This window comes from Spermophilus citellus (genome assembly GCF_964194105.1).
Source record: "Spermophilus citellus genome assembly, chromosome: 7".
Classification (NCBI taxonomy): Eukaryota; Metazoa; Chordata; class Mammalia; order Rodentia; family Sciuridae; genus Spermophilus; species Spermophilus citellus.
Window position 1 is genome coordinate 25,581,835 of NC_138188.1, and position 20,258 is coordinate 25,602,092.

Below are 20,258 nucleotides of genomic sequence, written 5' to 3' on the forward strand. Positions count from 1 at the left end.
CCACTGCCTCTGAACACCTATTTCCCTGGCCTGTTCAGGTTCTTGGTCATGAGTAGTAGAAGAATCGTGTGACAGGGAAGAGGAGACTTGGCCAGGCCCATTCAGAAGGAGCCTAGTGGCCTCCATAGAGCCTTAACCTGTTTCAGTACCCTTGGGAGGGCTGAATGTGTGTTCCAGAAACCCTGCCAATATGTAAACTCCCCTGAGCACCCCTTTTGTCTTTGAGCAAACAAGTCAAGGGCCCAGGAAATGACCTGGCCCTTGCTCTAGGTTTCCTGATTTGTAAGGGGTGGTGGGTGGCAGAAAACCCAATGATAATGGGTAGAGACGAGTATAGTGGAAAAGTCCTGTCATGGGCTTCCTGCCCCAAAGTGGCACCTTCTAGACAAGAGTCCTTCAGCCTGGGTCCCTGTGAAGAAGGGAATACGAGGGATGTCTCTGGCTGCAGCTTCACCCCAGCCCATACCCCCAATACGCCCACTGTCTGTGGGCTTGGGACTGTCCAGGCTGCCTGATGGTAAGTTTAGTGTTGGCTTTGAGATGGAGAGGGCAGAATACTTTCTCTAACCAGGCTGCTCTGCCTGTGGGCCAGTAGATTCTGGGTGGCTAACTCATAAGAACCTGGTCTGACTCAATTCCCAGGAAAGGGGCAGATAGGTTGTTCTGGGATGCTGCTTAGCACTTGGGAGACAGAGATGCAGCAGCTTTGTCTCAAAAGTGCTGGTGGTCACAGAAAAACCAGTGCCTCTTCTGAGCTCACCCCTATCATCTTCCCCTGGGAAGCCTCCAGACTGTGCTGTTTACAACCTCGAAGACCCACTGAAGACACTGGTCCCATATTACAGACAGGACTGTGTGGGGAGTTGTTCAAGGTTAAACAATTACTTGGAGTTAGGACCTGAGTGTACAATATACTGAAAATGCCAGGAAAGACCATCCTCAGCATGTTTTCAGGGACACATGCCTCAATCCCTAGGCTTAGCATCAAGGGCCCAGGAAATGTCCTGGCCTTTGCTCTCCTGGTCTCAGGAAGGTCTGCTTAGCATTTTGCTCACTGTCCTGAACTTAAGTAAGGGTCTCAGAGAAAAGGAAAACCTTCAGAATAGGAAGAAGAAAAGTCACAAAGACCTCTGGCCTCTGCATTGCCCTACCTCCTTTGGTGAATAGGGATTATCTGCTGTTTGGCCTGGCAGACTTTTGCTCCCTAGAATTCCTGGAAGATCCCTGTAAACCCTTCATTGGTGGATATGGGGCTGTCTGCTCAGTAGTTCTGAGCTAGAGAGAGGGTGGAAGAAAGGAAGGGAGAGGAAAAGAGGCATAAGAATCTGCCTTCCTTCCTGCATGCTTTTGACCCAGGGCAAGTTCCTGGGACCCTCTGGCCTGGCTTCCTTTTCTGTGAGATTCTGGTCTAGAGGTTCTAGGATACCTCTGAACTAGGGGATGGAGTTGAAATAATAGCTCACTCTTTAGTCTGCCTGCAAAAGGGTTAAAGGATCCAAGAAAAGTAAAGGAGTCTGCATTATCTTTTGGTATAATGTCACTAACTACCTTGGGCCAAGATCCTTGGTCCTGGGCTGTTATCAGGAGAAACTTTGGCTGTGTTTAGGAGCTCCTGACCAGACTGGTCCTCCAGAAGTTCCATACTACTTGACCCATTGCAGCTTCCATCCTGCTTCTCCATGGTCCCAACAGCCTGGACAAACTTCCTCAGCTTCTCTAAACCATGATAAGACTCAACTAAAGTATCAGTCTTTCTGTGGTGAACTTCATTCTTCTTGCTGTATTACTGTATCTTAAAAATCCAAATCAGCTGGTGACTTAATTTTCCCGTTTTGTTTTCCCTCTCAACCACTGTTTTGAGACAAGGTGACTGAGGCTCAGAGAGGGTAGGGGAGTTGGCCTAAGTCTTGTGGCTAGTATGAGGCAGGTTCAAGTCTAAGATTAAACACTTAAGGATTTTTTTCATATTGGAGAGTAGCAAGGAATTGTATGAAGCCCCTGTTGAGGGAATTTTGGGTACCATTTCCCTTGTGGACCTAAGAAAATGTCGAGACAAGGCAAGAAATCCAAAGTCAGGCTGCCGATCTCTTGGGGTGTTCCTGGCAGGAGGCGACCATCAGGACAGTGTGGGGTAAAGGAGCCTAGAGACCTGGGTACCCAGACTTTTCCCCTGGGACACTCAGCCCCATTGTCCCCAGCTTTGGTGAAGATGACCCCTGAGATGGGGTAAAGTTGGGTGTGGCCAGGAGCAAGTTGCGAGGCAGATTAGAGCGTGGGTGGATCAGTTGTAAACCTTGGTACTGGCTCTACATTCCCCCTCCCCCCTCCCCCCCCCTCCCCCCCCGCAGAGTTGTCTGTCAAGGGCTCTGGGCCAGAGCCCGCAGGTTCTCAGGAGGTGGCGCTAGAGGACTAAGCCGCCAGCGGTGGGCGAACTGGAGAGGCGGGCCATAGGCGGGGTTAAGAGTGCTGCGGGCATAGGCAAAGTGAGCTGGGAGAGACCTTCTGTGCGCCGAGTTAAAACTTTCTGCTGAGGATAGGGCGGAACCTGCGGAGAGCAGAGTTGAGACTGCTGGAGACCAGTAAAAGCCTGAGAGGGGCGGGGCTTTGTGGGACTTGGCCGAGCCGAGCCTGCGTGGAGGCCCGCCTTCTTTCCACCTCTGTCACATGGTCTCCGAGAGTTTCCGAACTGGGGTTCGGAACGCGTCATTCACAGTTCTTTTAAAAAGGAAGCCAGTAGGAAAAAGACGGCCTGGTTTTCGAATGGCTTTCTCTCCTGGGGCCCCAAACAGTAAACCTTGAAAGTTCAGATATACGTAGTTGGAAACCAGTAAGAATCTGTCCTTGGCCGGGCGCAGTGGTGCACCACTGTAACCCGCAACTGGGGAGGCTGAGGCAGAAAGATCGAGGCCAGATTCAGCAACTTACCAAGACCCAGGCTAAAAAAAAAAAAAAAAAAAAAAAAAAAAAAATGCAGCCTGAGGGGCTGGGGATGTAGCTCAGAGGTAAAGCTACCCCAGATGCCATCTCCAAGGTTGGAGCTTGTAGGGGCGGGGAAGGCTTACCTTAGCTTTTGCCTGTATTCTGGCTTCACGCCTCGGGTGCCCAGCATGAGACCTGCGCCTCTTGAATTCTGCTTCTAACCCAAAAGGTTCTAAGGCTAAAAGTGGGCATTAACCTAATAGGATACTGTGAGATCTGGATGGTGCCAGTGCAGTTGGGGTTCCCCTACTGTGCCTCTGGGGGAGAACATGTCACTAGAAACAAATGGGGATGGGGCACCTAGCTGGGACTAACAATTTCCTTGGGTCGATCCTTGAATCTAGGACACCTTGAAGCCCCAGGGAATACCCTTACCAAAACTTACCTCCCTGGGGCTGGGGTTGTGGCTCAGTGGTAGAGTGCTCGCCTAGCATGCATGAGGCACTGAGTTCAATCCTCAGCACCACATAAAAATAAAATAAAGATTGTGTCCACCTAAAACAAAACAGAACAAAGAAAAACAAAACTTGTCTCCACAGCTCCAGACACACATTGAGACAGCAGGAAACATCCTGTTGGAAGCTGGCCAGGGCTCCTAAGGCCAGGGATAAGGGCTATTGTTTTCTTTTTTCTTTTTCTTTTTTTTTTTTTTTTTTGGTACTGGGGATTGAAGTCAGGGATATCCAACCACTGAGCCACATCCTCAGCCCTATTTTGTGTTTTATTTAGAGACAGGGTCTCACTGAGTTGCTTAGCGCTTTCTAGTTGCTGAGGTTGACTTTGAACTTGTGATTCTCCTTTCTCAGACTCCCAAGCTGCTGGGATTACAGGCATGCGCCACCATGCTTGCTTATTTTCTATCTTAATGGCAGCACAATATCAGGATGAAGAGGAAAAAGCCCAAGTTTGGAGTCTGCCAGAATACTCGGGAACTCAGGCCAGGTCAACTCCCTTTTCAAGAAATTGAACCCACTGATACAGGACCACTCCCTACTCAGGACTTGTATGACAAAAACGTAGAAAGGGCCTGGCTTCCCCTCAGGATAGCAGGAAAAGGGGAGGAGGGACTTTGAGGGTGACAACAGCATATCTTTGGGCATGCCTAGAGGAGAGGACCAGCTTATTCCTGGATGAACTCACAGTCAGAGAACACCATCCTAATTGGGCTAAGCAAGAAGTTGGGCATGGGGGATGCTGAAGGCAATGTAGTCCTGTATTTGTTTGAGAGCATGTGGTGTGGTGGTGGTGAGCTCTGCTTTCCTTTACACTTTCAATGCAGTGTCTTGATTATAGAGTACAAATGAAAAGCTAAGGAGGCACTTGTCTGGGACTCTGTCTTGGGTCACAGGCAGCATATTAGCTCATTCTTGGAACTGTAGCCTTGTCAGAGGCTCAGAATCAAGCAGGGATAGAAAAGGGACATAACCCATTCTGTGAGCCTCAAGAAGATCCCTTGGAACAGAGCTGAGAAGTGGGGGGTGACCTAATTTGCATTAGCAATGATGGTGGTGGTGATGGGGAGGACAGCTCAGCGGAACACTTGGCCTTTCTTTTTTAATTTTTTAAAAAATATTTTTAGTTTTATATTGACACAATACCTTAGTTTATTTTTTGTGTAGTTCTGAGGATCAAACCCAGTGCCTTACACATGCTAGGCAAGTGCTATACCACTGAACTGCAACCCTAGCCCCTTTCTGCTCTTTTGATAGGAGATAAAGTATGTCTTTTGCTCAGCCTTACTAGGAATTCTCAGTCTGCACTGTCAGCTCTTGGCAGAAACACTGCCTTCCCAGAAAGCTGATGTCCACACCACTTCCCAAATGGAGAGGTTATTAATATATACATAGCAGTGGTAACCCAGATGTTGCTATCCAACTGATACCTGCTCCCACCTATCCTAGAATCTGGGGGAGCCAGGGAGGCTTTTCCTCAGATAACCCTCATGCTGAGTACAACTTCAGCTCTCATAACCTGATCTAGTGATGCTGTGGCCACACCCACCAATGTAGGGAGTGGGTTCAGGGTCTGGTTTGAGCAGTAGACAAAGGCTAGACTTGGAGATCATAGGTTTAGTGAAGATGAATAGATTCAACTGTCTTGATTCCTGCTGTATCTTTGGGATCTACCACAGTACTGTCCTCAACCTAGGACTCAAAAAGTATAAGTCAAATTTAACTAAATTGAAATTATCCTGGCAGAGGCCCTTGTCACAAAGGTTTGGCTTCACTATCAGAGACTTAACCCCTGGCCCAATCTGTCCTTTCTTGAAAGGCAGGAACTGTTTGGACACTCAGTAAAGATAACAGAGCAAACAAGAACCTACTACAATCCATTCTGATTAGGATATAGATGGAACTTAGTGGAGAGAATGGCTATGTCGAAATGGCCTGAGATCTCTGGTGGTAAATACCGGGGTAATTTTCAGTAATGCTCTTAGGTTTGTAGTAAGAGATCCACAGAGGGGTCAGGAGGTAGGGAAACTTCTAAAGATTTTCCTGAAGATGCATGTAGTAAGCCTGATGGAGGGGCCACCAAGCTCCTCTCCCTGAACTGTCATGTCTTATCTTTTGTTGCCTGGGGTAGGACATGTGATTGGTCAAGAAAGGACACAAGGATGTGATTTCCATTTGGGCCTGTACTCTCCCATCCATGGAACAGAGATCCGTGGGAACTGGTGCAGAGTTGTGGGGGGTGGGAGTCACAATAGAAATTTGGGTGGAATTTTCTATAGTTAGAAATTATTTGAATGCCTGTCTCTGTTTCTACAAACAGAGGTCCTCAAAGGCAGGTTCCACAGGCTTCTCTGGGCATTGGCTTAAGGAGGATGAATGTGTGCAGGCATGAGTGAGATCAGCAGAGCCATCCCAAAATGCCTCTCTGGGGGAGTAAAGAGGGACAAGAAAAACAGCATGTTTTGACTTGTATGCTTACAACTTGGAGAAACCATAGTTTCATTTATTTTTTCTTGTCATAACAAGCCTTCAGAAATGTGTAACTCTAATAGCAATGGGCTTAATTAGCCTTATTGGGAGCAATGCATGAGTGGTAGGGAAGTAAACATTTCTGATGATGTTTGCCTGTTTTTTTTTTTTTTTATTTAACATAATGTAAGTAAAGACTTGCACATTGGGCTGGGGATGTGGCTCAAGAGGTAGCGCGCTCGCCTGGCATGCGTGCAGCCTGGGTTCCATCCTCAGCACCACATACAAACAAAGATGCTGTGTCCGCCGAAAACTAAAAAATAAATATTAAAGTTTCTCTCTCTCTCTCTCTCTCTCTCTTTAAAAAAAAATACTTGCACATTGCAACAGGAAAGGAATTATCAAGTAAATTCTGTACCTTCTAGCCTTATTCCTTTTTCCTGCTCTACCAAGAACTATGGCCAGTTTAAGATAATAGTATACAAAGTGAGATTGTTCAGGCCAGCCCAGATGGGCTCCTGAGAAGGACAAACAAAGATCAGATGTGTTGTTCATGCCCTCATTCCAGCCTTAGGCTTGCTTGGGGAGCTGTCTGATTCCCCATGTTAGTGGGTGGTGCCAACAAACTTTAGCCAGGAGGGAAACCTCTGCTTCTTTGGGCTTACTTAATTTCTCTTCAGTTTTATTTCTTCCTTCCAAAAGAAGTCTGGGGGCATGGAACCAATTTCTTGAGTTGCTTCTCATCTGGCAGTGAGATAGACCTCAGCATCATGATAGCAAAAAGAGTTCAGACAGCCCTATAGATAGGAATCAGCTTTCCCAGCTTCCCTGGAATGGTCCAAAGCATAGACAATGCCATCTGGAACTGTCCTCAGCCATCCTTCCTATTCTCAACCACCTTCTGTCTTCTATTTTTCCTTGAAAAGTTTGTCATTCTTCTTCACTCCCATAGACATCTTCATGTTTGAATCCTGAATCTCCCTGTGGCAGCTGCCATGCTGAAAGCATCAGCCCAGGGTGAACTGGATTGTGGAGGAAACAAGAAAGACTGGGTTTGAGCTCTGTCCTCCTCCCCTTCCTCTACATGTCACCTTGTTTGTCCTTGGTCCAGAAGGCCTCAGGGTATAGCTGCTAAGGTCCTGCTATCTCCTTATTTTCCCAAGACTTGCCTTCCAGTGACTAAAATAATCAGGCCTTTTCCTATCTGGGTAGATTTTTTAATGATTCCATTTTTTTCCCTCTGGTCTTTTATAAGTGTTTGAGAGCAATACTGGTGAAGCTTGTAGATACATGGCCGACCAACCATAAGTTTCCTCTTAGTGTGGATTGAGTCTCCTCCCATCTGGCCTTTACAAAATGTCTGTCATGTGTCATATGTCATGCCTAGTGGAAAAAAGATATTTTCAGCTAGTGAAGCTTAAGAGGCTGGGAAACTCCTGCTGTTATGCCAGATTTGTGGGACCCCAATAGACCTACAGGAGCCGAATCCGATGCAATCACACAAGAGTCTTTATTGCAAGCTTGAGCCTGGACTCACAAGTGTTCCCGATGCAGTGGTCCCAGGGAGTGAGTCCCGGTCCTTTGTCCAGTGAGATTTTATAGGTTTTGGGGGGATATACTATGCATCACAACATCACACAGCAAATCATTCTACTCCACAGGAAAGTCAAACAACAACTCTTGACATTTGGGTAGGGGTGATTGGTTAGTACAAGAGGGGGTTCCTTTGAACTGATTGGTTTAGGCCACGAGGGGTGTACATGCTAAACTACATGGTTTCCCAACATGTTATCAACCACCATAAACTACTTGGGGGACATCTGGCATTCCAGGTATTTTCCCTGTCTCATGCTGATTGGAGGTTGCTAGGGGGATTGCTGCAGACCTCTCCTGTTATTTACAAACAACTCAGCTGGGTGGGAATGTGCTTAGGAGTGCTCTGTGGGTTTTTCCAAGGACAAGGGTCACACCCCCTTCCTCAGGACAGGCCTTGAGGAAGAAGCTGCTGTTATTTATTTATTTTCAAAAATGGAGTCATATCAGTTTCTCACTACAGGGTCTCCAAGTCTCTCCTGTCTCTGATGGGGCAGCAGCTGGACTTAGAAAGGAATCGTACCCAGACATGCCACATAGCTGGTTTGCACAAACTGAAAGATTTGTTTTTTAACTGCTGTGAAGACCAGTCAAGCTTAGTGAGTTCACTAAATAAGAGGACAGCTCATCAACAACCCCTCCAAAGAGGAAAAAGTGAATGCATCCTCATCATTCTTCCTATTACTTGTTACATCAGTAGCCTAAATATGGTGATTCAGGAGCTATAACCGAAATTCTTCTGGGGTACCTTTAAACCTGGTGGTTGGTGGATCCCCTAAAAAATGAAGGTGAGGGACATGCTCAGAACAGCATGGAGAACCATCAGTCCCTAAAGTCCTGCTGAAAGCCAGCCCAGATGATAGGAAAATTCAGACAAAGACCTTCTATTGAGGAGCCCAATCTAGATCAAGAGGAAGGAAATAACTGTCACGATAGGCAAAAGGTGCAACTTATGCAGTCAAGGGGGAGAAATAAAGAATGTCCATGTGCTTCTGCTCTTTTCAATGCTTTATTCACTCAAATCACTCAATACAATTTCACTTTATAGGTTCTAAATCAAGAAAACGAGAATCCTTAATGCTAGGCACTGTAATAGATGTAATCAATTCACAGCAAACAATTCTAGATTAATTAATTCACAGAAAACAATTCTAGATTAATTCTAAGCATTGCAAACACACTTAATCATGATAGGCTCATAACAGACATTCCCTCTGCAGGCTAAGTTCAAGTGTAAGATCAAAAGTCTCAAAGCCTTAGGCTTTAAGTCCAGCAGATGCACACTCACTTAGACCTTGGTGATCAGATTAGGAACCAAGGCAGGCTTCCCCTTGGATGGAGCTGACTGGTCAAGGAGAGGGTTGGGTGGTAGGGAGAAGTTGAGGCTCTCACCAGGATCAAGATGTGGCTGCAGAGTTTGAGAGCAGTGAGGAAAATGCAGAGGATCAGCAAACGATGAAAAGTGTTGGGATGACAGTCCAGGTCCAGGTCCTGGTCCTCATCAGGTTTTCAGCATGAGGGCATCAGTATCAGCTGGCTGAACATCTGTTCATTTGCTCTATTATTTATACCAAATTTTGGGGCTTTGCCCCCCCCCCTTTCAATCCTGATCAGTTGCCACCAGATCTCCCAGTGACATCACTTACCCTGGGGTTAAAACATCTGGTCTGGTGGTCTCCACCCTGATCTTTTTGCCTGTCCCTCTTATTGGGTGCCTTTCCCTTTTATTGGGTGAGGACAGCCTTCCAGAGGCTTCACTCTGAGTTTATCAGGGTGGGGAGAAGTGACTTGTTTGTGCTTGAGGACCACACTGGAGGGCTCTGTTAGGCATGCCGGGTGAGACTGTAGGTTTCAAACTGGAGTTTTGGTTTTTTTTTTTTTGAGTTGCTAAGGCACAGGCCTAAGGCCATCCTCACGATGACCTTTGGGACAGAGAATAAAAATAACTGAATCAAAGCTCCAGACAACCAGGACCAGCACTTTTCCATGGTCAGTAGAAATCCCTAGACCAAATGTCAGGGGTGGAAGTAGATAAGGTAGGTATGTTCCTGGGGATTCTCCTCAAAGGAAATGGTATTGTGAGATTTTTCGAGAGGAAGAGCTTCAGTAACTAGCTTTCATATCTTCCTGGATTCACTGTGCTTGTGCCCTTTGTCACCAAGGCAACAAAGAGGTCTGTTTATAGTCAGAAATCCACTCTTAGGAAGGCAACTCCCAGACCCGCTGGCTGGGTAGGGCTAATTACCCCCACAGGAACCAGGACATGTTGATTTCAATCTATGAAAAGCCACAGCTCTTGTGTTTTTCTACAAAAACAAAAAATAAACATCTTAACTGGACATGGTGGTACATATCTATAATTCTAGAAATTCTAGAAGCTATGAGGCAGGAAGATCACAAGTTTGAGACTAGCCTGGGCAGCTTAGTGAAACCCTGTCTCAAAAAAAGCGGGGGGGGGGGGGGCAGTATATAGCTCAGTGGTAAAGTGCATCTGGGTTCAATCCCCAGTATAATAGGAAAAAAAATCTTTTCATCTTTCAAAGAAGCTCAACACATACAAATTGGTGGTAGTGAAACCAGAACAATCTGGGTTGGGACAAGGTTACACCACTGATCTGTTCATAGTGAAAGGTATGGCACAAAACTCCCAAATTCCAGACCGCTGCAGGAAAGATAATAATACAGTTGTCATGTGCGAGCCTGGCACTTGTCCTTGTGTTTGATCTACATCAGTCACTCCACCTTTATGAGTGCCTTTACCAGAGGGGATGCTAATATTCTAATTTTGCATTAGGAAATGGAGGCTCAGTGAACCCAAGGTCCCCATCTAGAGAGTGGGAGGGCTAACATGTGGACCTGTGGAGCCTAAATATGTGTATGCAGTCACCAGACATTCCTGAAGCTGAATTAAATACTCTCTAGCACAGGTGGAAACACAAAGCAAGGACTATCATAACAGGTAGAGAAGCTCTCCTCATCCCAGTAGTCCCAGGCAGTGTAGCCCTAAAGGCAGCAGACATTAAGGTCAGGAGAAAACACCAGAAAGTAAGGGCTTTGAATTTCCTAATTATCTTACCTGCTCCATCCCAGAGTTTGAGAAGAGCAGTTCAGAAGGCCCTGGGCCTTCTCAGAACTGAAAGTGTGGGTCTTGTCCATCAGTGCTCACTGGGATCCCTGATTATTCCAGGTCAAACCAGAACTGCTGACATCCCATGTGATATTAGGAGAATTAAAATGGGTTGTAAATGGGTCCAAATTATTCAAGCCCTCTACACAGCCAGAAATGGTTTGGAATATAGTCTGGATCTTCTAAGAAATGTTTTCCCTCAGGAAAGTACCTGAGGCTTGTGTGAGGAGCCTTAACACTGGTCTGCAAAGAGGAGAGGTGGAGTGGAAAAGTAATTGGTGAGCTCTCAGATTTATGAAGAAGAAACCTGAGCTACTTATCTAGACAGTCCCTAGGGGGCCATAGCTTAAAGTTTCTGAGAAACATCAACTCCTCTTCCATTCATCCCCAAGGTCACTGTCCCAGAGCCTGATGAGGTAGGTGGTCTTCTAGTTTGTTTTAGGCCAGCCCTTCCACCTTTCTCAAGGGCACTTCGTAAGACTCCAGTTTTGTGGGAGTGGGCCTCCAGATAGTTCCTACATTGACATCTGGATGGCCTTTGCTCCTTTCCTGACCTTTGAGAGCCTCACAATGCAGTCCTACCACCTAACAATCTCTCTCTCTACCTCCTTCAACGATCTTGGGCCTCAGAACATACTTGTTCATTTGCCTTTTCAACTCATGCATCCTTTGAGACCACACTCGCGTGGCCCCTCTCTGAAGCCTGTCCTCGCGATGCCCGCCTCACGCTATCCAAAGGAGAGTACCCCCAATTCGATTTTCAGTGAACATAAAGTCTTACAGGTCTCATGGATCTCATGCAACATTGCTGCTAGCCCCCTCCCTGCTCCAGTTGGCACGCGCCCGACGTGTCTGTCCCTGAGGGCGCATGCGCGGGCGCCCGGCGGCTTCCCCGCGACCCCGATGCTGACGCGTGGACACGAGTCTTCTTCGCGGGCTGGCGGGAGCGCGCGTTTGTTTGGAGGCGCGGCGGGGTGGGGGGCGGTAGTTCAAGGAAGGTGGTGTGCGGCATGCGCATGCGCAGAGGCGGGCGGCAGCGCGAGCCGAGCTGGGAGATGGCGGCGGAGGCGTCTAGAGTGTGAGCACGGCCCGGGAGCCGCCGGCCCGGGCGCAGTGCGACCCCGACCCTGCCCGTCCGCCTCCCCACCATGGGCAACGAGGCCAGCTTGGAGGGTGGCGCTGGCGACGGGCCGCTGCCGCCTGGAGGCCCTGGCCCTGGCCCGGGCCCCGGTACAGGGAAGCCGCCTTCAGCACCAGCTGGCAGCGGACAGCTCCCCACGTCGGGCACTGCGCGGGCCACCCCAGGACTGCAGGTTTCAGGCGCAGGCCCGGGCAGGTGAGTGCGCGTCTTGGCGTCCTAGGGACGGGGAGCTGGAGCCTGAGGCTGGGGCCGGGGCCTGGGATCCCAAGATCTAGTGGACAGCAAGGTTGGACGTCTGGCCGCACTTTAAGCCCTGTCAGATTGGCATGAGCTGGGTGGAGGCGACCCTTCATTTCCAGCCAGTCTGCCTTGGCAAGGCAGGATGGCAAGTCCAGGGTCAGTCGGGTCCTGCAGACCATTACTTCGTCACGAACCCCAAATTCTTTTCCCCCTGACGCCAGGGCCCAACCGCTCAGAAGGGGCTTATGTAACCTTAGCCTGGTCCCTCCAAGCAGGGGAGCAGTGAGATGGAAAACGCCTTCGCTGTCTGCCAGTGTCTGCATGTGTCCATTGTGTTGGGCCAAGGAAAGAGCACAATGGGAGTGGCTGTCAGGGAAGATAAGTGTCACTGCGAAGAACGCAGAGAGATGGAAATAGTTGGACCATGAACTTGGTCTTATGCTTTCCTTAGGCATTTAGCGGCTATAACCATTTTTTTGGGAAAAAAAAATTGCCCACTGGACACCAGTAGGCCCAACAATACTAACAGGGTCACGTGCTTTCACCAGGGCTTAGTGAATTACTTTCAGGTGAAACAGAAATGCTATTAAATTTTCTAGCATCAGCTATGCTCTTTTTGCCACCTCAAACCAATTGGGGGGGGGGGGAAGCTGAAACCCACATAGAATGCTTTAAACAGAACATATCTGATCAAACACTGTGAGACTGCTTGTTTTATGTGTTTGCCAACCCAGAATCTGCAGAACAATCAAGTTGCATTGAATGTAGTGGAATGGAATGTCAATATATAAGTCAGTAGACTGAAAACTCTGGAAAACTACCTAAGATCTATGCAGGATAAAATGGAAGGCATTATTTTATACCAAATAATTCTGGGGAGTAGCAATCCCCCTTGGGGGGTGTTTCTGGTCTATATGAGGCTGCTGATTAATGTTGTTTTTTTGCCTTTTCTGTGTGGGAGCACATAAATTCTGAGGGAGCATAATTTTTGCTTCTTCAGCTGCCCAACTGTGTCTCTTACATGTTTATTTCCTTATGTGTTTTATGTTCTTAGACAACTAACAGTGGTGAAAGGCTCTTAGTAGCCTGAAACCTGTCACAAACCAAGCCAGCCTGTGAGCATCCCTTTTAGAAGTGGAATTTGTCCATTTTACATTAGCTGTTAGAGTAATGCAACTGGATAGCACATGGCTCTTAGCACAGCAAATGCTGTCCATCTTGCTGCATGTTGAGTTACTGTTTGGGTTTTAGCCTGAGGGAGACTTACCCAAGCTTCAGTGCTCTCCCTCCAAGGAAAAGCTTCTACAGCTGAATGGAAAAACACCTTGTTACTGGGAGCTCTCTATGTGAGGAATTTCCCATTTCTCTTTTGGAAACCAGACAGGATGCTCTGCTTGTAGTTTATCAGATGTTGCAGAGCCAAACATGAAATTTTGGAAAGATTTGGGCAGCTTAGAGGCAGATATATACTGCTCATATTCCTTTCCATTGTCTCATTTCTAGTCTATCTATGCATTCTGCTTCAGGGCAGATCCATAGATTGCTGTGGGTGAGGGGCACCATGAAATATTGCTAGATTTAGCAGTCACACAATTTCTCACCTGGCTGTGGGCAAGGCTCACACAGGGGCCTGTGGTGCTAAGGTCCCGTGACTATCAGGCTTAGGAAGTAAACTAGCTCTCTGTCAACAAAGCTAAGGACTAGGGACCCTTAGGAGACAGAATTTACTTTTTCCAGCTGATATTTGGCATATCCCAGTCTCTCAGCTGAGCTGCATGGTCTGTCTTTCTCTCAGTATAGGAATGGCTACTTCCTCTCACCAGAGCATCTCAGGTACCTGATACCAAATTTAGTATATTCTGTTCTGAGATGCTGCTGAACATTGTTGGAGGAAAAATCCCTGTGACATGTGCCTCTGGGCATTCAGGAAAGAGCATTGGCTCAGAAACATATTTATTTCTAGCAACACTGTAGATTTTGGATCAGTCAGAAAGCTCAAGGAGGTAGGTAGAGGGTCAGGTAAAGGGGTGATCATTTTTCTAACCCCAGAAGGGAACAAAACTGAGGTTCTGAGAGAGTTGAATCCTGGTTCTTTCCTACTGCCATATTACATCTTGTCATCCCAAGCTGAATTAGTCTTTTCATCCTCATACTGAGATGACTTGGCTGTGTGAGGGGGTGGCCCCAGCATTTGCTGCTGAAGAGCTTAATCTGAACCCCATGAGTAGCAGTGCTACCACACCTATAGTATTGCCTCTTAGCCCATTTGGATGATAGGGAGCTTTGACCACTGGAGTCCAAAGGAAGGGCTTTCTGTTTCTGGTTTTAGGGTCTATACGTGCAGTTTTATAGACTACTTTTCTCAAGGAGTGCCAGATTAGGAGAAGGCTAAACTCTGTTTCAGGTTTCACTCTCAAGCTGTATGCCCTGGTGTGGGCTGCATCCTCTTAGAGGAAGAGGTATCTTTCATTCATTCATTCATTTCTTCATTTATTTATGGAGATGTGCCTAATGTATGGTGGGGTGCACAAGTTGATGGAATTTTACCTGTACATACACCCATGACACGTTACCAGTTCAAGATATAACCTTATCTGTACCCCAGAAAGTGTCTTTTTAAAAAATTTACTGAAGGGCTGGGGATGTGGCTCAAGTGGTAGCGCGCTCGCCTGGCATGTGTGCGCCCCGGGTTCGATCCTCAGCAACACACACAAACAAAGATGTTGTGTCTGCCGAAAACTGAAAAATAAATATTAAAAAAATTCTCTCTCTTTCTCTCTCTTTTTAAAAAAAATGTACTGAAGAGCGATATAGACCAGTGGCAGTCTGTATAGTATACACCAGTCCTGTGGATTTGAATATGTTTTGACATCTGCAAATTGATCTACAGTCAATTAGCTAAGGAATGTTTACCAGCTATCAGGATCAAGCATTTCATGGAGGTTCTGGAAGGATATATGGTAACTTCTCTATCCTCTAGCACTCAGAGTCTGTTGATCAGGTAGCTCTTGAAGAGCCAAATTGTGGAAGAGCTCTGGGAGAGACTGTGGGTACCTTAGAGTCTGAGAAATGTCAAATAGGCAGTTTTCATTGTTGTTTTTTGGTCCTGGGGATTGAACTCAGGGGCACTCAACCACTGAGCCACAACCCCAGCCCTATTTTGTATTTTATTTAGAGACAGGGTCTCACTGAGTTGTTAGTGCCTCACTAAGTTGCTGAAGCGGGCTTTTAAAAAAATTTTATACCTTTATTTTATTTATTTTTATGTGGTGCTGAGGATCGAGCCCAGGGCCTCACATGCACTAGGCGCAGGATCTACTGCTGAGCCATAACACTAGCCCCCAGAGCCTGGCTTTGAACCCGTGATCCTCCTGTCTCAGCCTCTTGAGCTGCTGGGATTACAGGTGTGTACCACGGTGCCCAGCTCAAATAGGCAGGGTTTTTTTTGAAAAAATTTTTAAAAATATTGATGGACCTTTATTTTATTCATTTATTTATATGCTGAGAATCAGACCCAGTGCCTCACACATGCTAGGCAAGTGCTCTACCACTGAGCCACAACCCCAGCCCTAAATAGGCAGTTCTTACAGAGGGATTGTCAAGTAGGAAGAGTGGAGAGGCAGAGCTAGGCTTCAGGAGAGGGAGAGACCTAGGGTTAGCAGAGGTAGAAATAGAGAGAAATTAGATAAGAAGTGTGGTACACTGGCAGGAATAATGAATAGAGAATGAGACTGAGTGCAGGAGGCTGGGAAAGAGTTGGGGCAAAGCCAGGTAGAACCATTTTTCCCTCATTTCCCATTATGATTGATTCAGTTCTAGACTGTATGCCACGGAGACATCTTGAGCCAAAGTCAGCTGGGCACAGAGAATCTGGTCATTTGCTGGAAGGTGGGCAAGGCTGCTCTGAGAACCACACCAAAAGTTCCTTCCTCAAAATGGATTTATCAGACATGTTGTCTTTGGTCTGGGATTGTCCTTATTGCTTTATAAGATAACTATCAGGCTCTAGAAAAATATGGGATGAATTTGTAAAGAATGAAAAGAGGGCTGAGGTTGTGGCTCAGCGGTACATTGCTCGCCTAACATGTGTGAGGCCCTGGGTTCGATCCTCAGCACCATATAAAGAGAAATAAATAAAGGTATTGTGCTCATCTACAACTGAAAAAAAAGAAAAAGAAAGAAAAGACCCAATTCAGGGTTTGTAAAAAAAGATCCTTTATCATTTAGAGATCTTGTTTGACCACAGTGGCTGGGTTTTCAGGGAGGGCATGACATACACTAAAGTGATTTCACATTTGAGTGGTCATGATGTTAAAATTTTAGCCCAATCCAACCACTTTTGCATTTTTTCCCTCTTCCCTCCTCTACACATCTTGGTAGTAGGGATTGAACCCAGGGCCTTATGCATGCAAGGCAAGCAATCTACCACTGAGATACATCCCCAACCGTTTTAAAAATTTTATTTTGAGATAGGATCTCACTAAGTTATCCAAGCTGACCCCAAACTTGTGATTGTCTTGACTCAGCCTCCTGAATAGCTGGGATTGTAGGCATGTGCCTGCTCACCCAGCCATTTTTACATTTTTTTTTTTTTGTATGTGTGTGTGTGTGGATTGAACCCAGGGCCTTGTGCCTACAAGGCAAGTACTCTACCAACTGAGCTATAACCCCAGCCCCATTTTTGCATTTCTTGAAGGGGTAGCTTTGCTAAAATAGTTGTTCTCAGCATTAGTATGACTGATAAGATGCTGTTGATTTTTTTTTAAAGAGAGAGAGAGAGAGAGAGAGAGAGAGAGAGAGAGAATTTTTAATATTTATTTTTTAGCTCTCGGCGGACACAATATCTTTGTTTGTATGTGGTGCTGAGGATCGAACCCGGGCCGCACACATGCCAGGCGAGCGCGTTACCACTTGAGCCACATCCCCAGCCCCAAGATGCTGTTGATTAAAAAAAAAAATTATAATGGAGAGACTAGGAAGGGAGAGGAGATATATGTATGTGTTTATATATGTGTGTATATATAAATATCTATCTCTCTTTATATATTTACTATGGAATATTTCAAACTTTCATAAAAGAATAGTCTAATAAACTCCTGTGTTCCCATTGCTTAGCCACAGCTATCATGAACTCAAGGCAAATCAAATTTTATCTATCTCCCTTACCCCCCACTTGCCACAGAAGCAAATTCCAGACATCCCAACATTTCATCATCAGTATTTCTAAGAAAAAAGGGCTTTATAAAAACATAACCACAATATCATAATTACATTTAAATAGTTACTAATTTCTTCTTTTTTTGTGTGGTGCTTGGAATGGAACCCAGGGCCTCATGCATAGTAGGCAAGTGTTTTCCTCTGAGCTTCATCCCCAGGCCAAAAATCTCTTCTTCTTCTTTTTTTCTTTATTAAATTATTTATTTATTGTAATTTGTTACACATGATGGCAGAAGCAATTCATTTCACATTACACATATAGAGCACAAATTTTCAAGTCACTGGTTGTACACAACAATTCCTTCTTTTTTTTAAAGGAGAGAGAGAGAGAGATAATTTTTTTTTTTTGGTAGATGGACAAAACACAATGTCTTTATTATGTGATGCTGAGAATCAAATCCGGGTCCCGCCCGTACTAATTGAGCGCTCTACCACCAAGCCACAATCCCAGCCCCCAACAATTTCTTCTTAATCTCAGCAAATATTCAGTCCTGTTTCCATTTTTCTGTGTCTTATGACATAGAAAAATGTGTTATTTTTATAGTGGGTTTTTTTTAAATTGCAATGCATTTGTCTGATACACCTCTATTTAAACCTAAATGTTTCCTCTCCTTTTTTTTTCTCTCCTTTTTTTTTTCCCTTGAAATTTGTGTCTTAGAGAACTATGTCAGTTGACATGGTAGTGTATGTATGTAATGCCAGAAATTCAGCAGGCTGAGGCAGGAGATTGTAGGTTCAACAACTTAATGAGACCCTGTCTTAAATTTTAAAATAAAAATAAAAATAAAAACAGGGCTGGGATGTAGTTCAGTGGTAAAGCACCCTTGGATTCAATTCCTATTAAATAAAAAGAGAGAGAAAGTACTGAACAAACAAACAAACAAACAAACAAGGACTAAATGTCACTTTAGGATGTGAGGCCTTCCTGCTAAACTGGGACTTGGAAAGCAATATAGCTGTGGATTCCTGCCCTACTCCTGCTTCACTTGGTGCTGGGGTGTGTCATGCTGGTATAGATACTGTATTAATAGGACTCACCCAAGTGCCTTTCCTGCAGAGCCTTTTGCCATCTCTGTCAACCAATAAAGTGATGAAGTTGGCCATAGTTGAAGAATGAATTGGGACCCTGGTCTATGGTCCTCTGCCTGTGGTAGCAGAAATGAAATTTTGGTGTCCTACCCTCTCTGTTTTCTACCTTTCAGATTGGACCTCTGGTGGATGGGGTGTCTGTTGGCCCCTGGCATTCTCTGACAATTTGTCTTATTCTTAGGTTCTGGTCAACTGAACCTGTGGGGTAGGGCTGGTGAGCGTGTTCCCTAACTCATCTGTGCTCTGCCTTGGGCCCCAGGCTGCTCGCAGGACTTCTCTGATCTCTCTTTCCCCTTATTTGCTCTATGGGCACCTAAGATTCTGAAGAGAGCCTCTTATTTGATATCCCATTTCTTTCTAATAAGAATGTCACATAGAGGGGCTGGGATTGTGGCTCAGTAGTAGAGTGCTTGCCTAGCATGCGTGAGGCACTGGGTTTGATCCTCAGCACCATATATAAATAAGTAAATAAAATGAAGGTACTGTGTCCATCTACAACTAAAAAAAAATTAAAAAAAGAAGGTCACATAGAGGCACATTGGAAACTTATAGTCCCCTGGGTTCAGATCCAGAACTGCCTGGAGAAGCCTGGCTGCTCCTGAAGTAGACAGAGCTGTTGTCAGGCTCAAAAGTGAAGAAGAGATTTTCCTGAGGTTAAATAGAGAGGTTGGCTTCTGTGACTTGGTTCCAAGTGTTGAGGAGATCAAAGAGCCCTACCACCTTGTTATGTAGGGATCACCTCACCTGATCCTACCTGAGACTGCCTCCTGTTTCCAGAGGAGCCAGAGCTCTTCAGGGGCACTGGCTCAAGGAGGGAGTTGAGTTACCCAAGGATACTGGGAGAACCCTTATGGTGAGAATTGAACCCAGTGCCTTGGGTGCTTTGGAAGAAAGGGAGGGTAAGGAAATTTTCCAACAGGCATACCATTACATTCCTATTACCCTTGTTACCTGCACTTAGAAATTTTTTTGTGTGTGTGCCAGGAATTGAACCCAGAGGCACCAGTGAGCCACATCACATCCCCAGCCCTTTAAAAATTTTATTTAGAGACAGGGTCTTGCTAAGTTGCTTAGGGGCTTGGTAAATTGCTGAGGCTGGCTTCAAACTTGGGATCCTCGTGCTTCAACTTTCCAAGGTGCTGGGATTACTGGTATGTGTCACTGTGCTTGGTCTTAAATTCTTAAAATTTAACTCATTTTTAAAATTGACAAATCTGAGTGTGGTGGTGCACACTTATAATCCCAGCAACTTGGGAGGCTGAGGTAGGAGGATTGTAGATTTGAGGTCAACTTCAGCAACTTAGAGAAAACTTGTCTCAAATAAAAATAAAAAGGGCCAGGGATATAGTTCTGTGGTAGAATATCCCTGGATTCAATTCCTGGTGTCACAAAACAAACAAACAAATAAATAAATTTGACAAATAAAATTTGTATATTTTGGGGCTAGTATTCTAGTTCAGTGGTAGAGCACTTGCTTAGTATGTGTGAGGCACTGGGTTTGAACCTCAGCACCACATAAAAATAAATAAATAAAATAAAGGTACTGCAACTAAATTTTTTAAATTGTGTATGTTTGTTTCAATACACCATGATGTTTAAAGTATAATTGTGGAATGGCAAAATCAAACTAACAAACATATTCATTACATTACATATCATTTTTGTGGTGAAAATAGTTGAAATCTATACTCAATTATTTTTAAGAACATAGTACCTTGTTATTAACTGTAGTCAACATGTTGTACAGTAGATCTCTTGAATTTATTCCTACCATCTAACTGAAAGTTTGAATCCTTGACCAACATCTTCACACTCTCTTCTCCTGTACTTTTTGTATGAGGAGGTTGTGCATATTTTTACAGTTATAGTCTACTTAGAAGAGGGACTTAAAAAAATTTTTTTTTAGTTGTTGATAGACCTTTATTTATTTTACGTGGTGGTGAGAATTGAA

At 45.3% G+C, this 20,258-nt stretch overlaps 1 protein-coding gene across 1 annotated transcript in view; it reads left to right on the forward strand.

Annotated features, from left to right (window-relative positions):
- The first annotated feature begins 11,686 nt into the window (after window positions 1-11,686).
- Window positions 11,687-20,258, forward strand: part of BSN (bassoon presynaptic cytomatrix protein) — a 100,489-nt gene continuing 91,917 nt past the window's right edge. Inside the window, exon 1 of the mRNA XM_081302473.1 lies at window positions 11,687-11,956. Coding sequence (XP_081158599.1) covers window positions 11,769-11,956 — 188 coding nt within the window. The 5' untranslated portion in view covers window positions 11,687-11,768. The remainder of the gene's footprint in view (window positions 11,957-20,258) is intronic.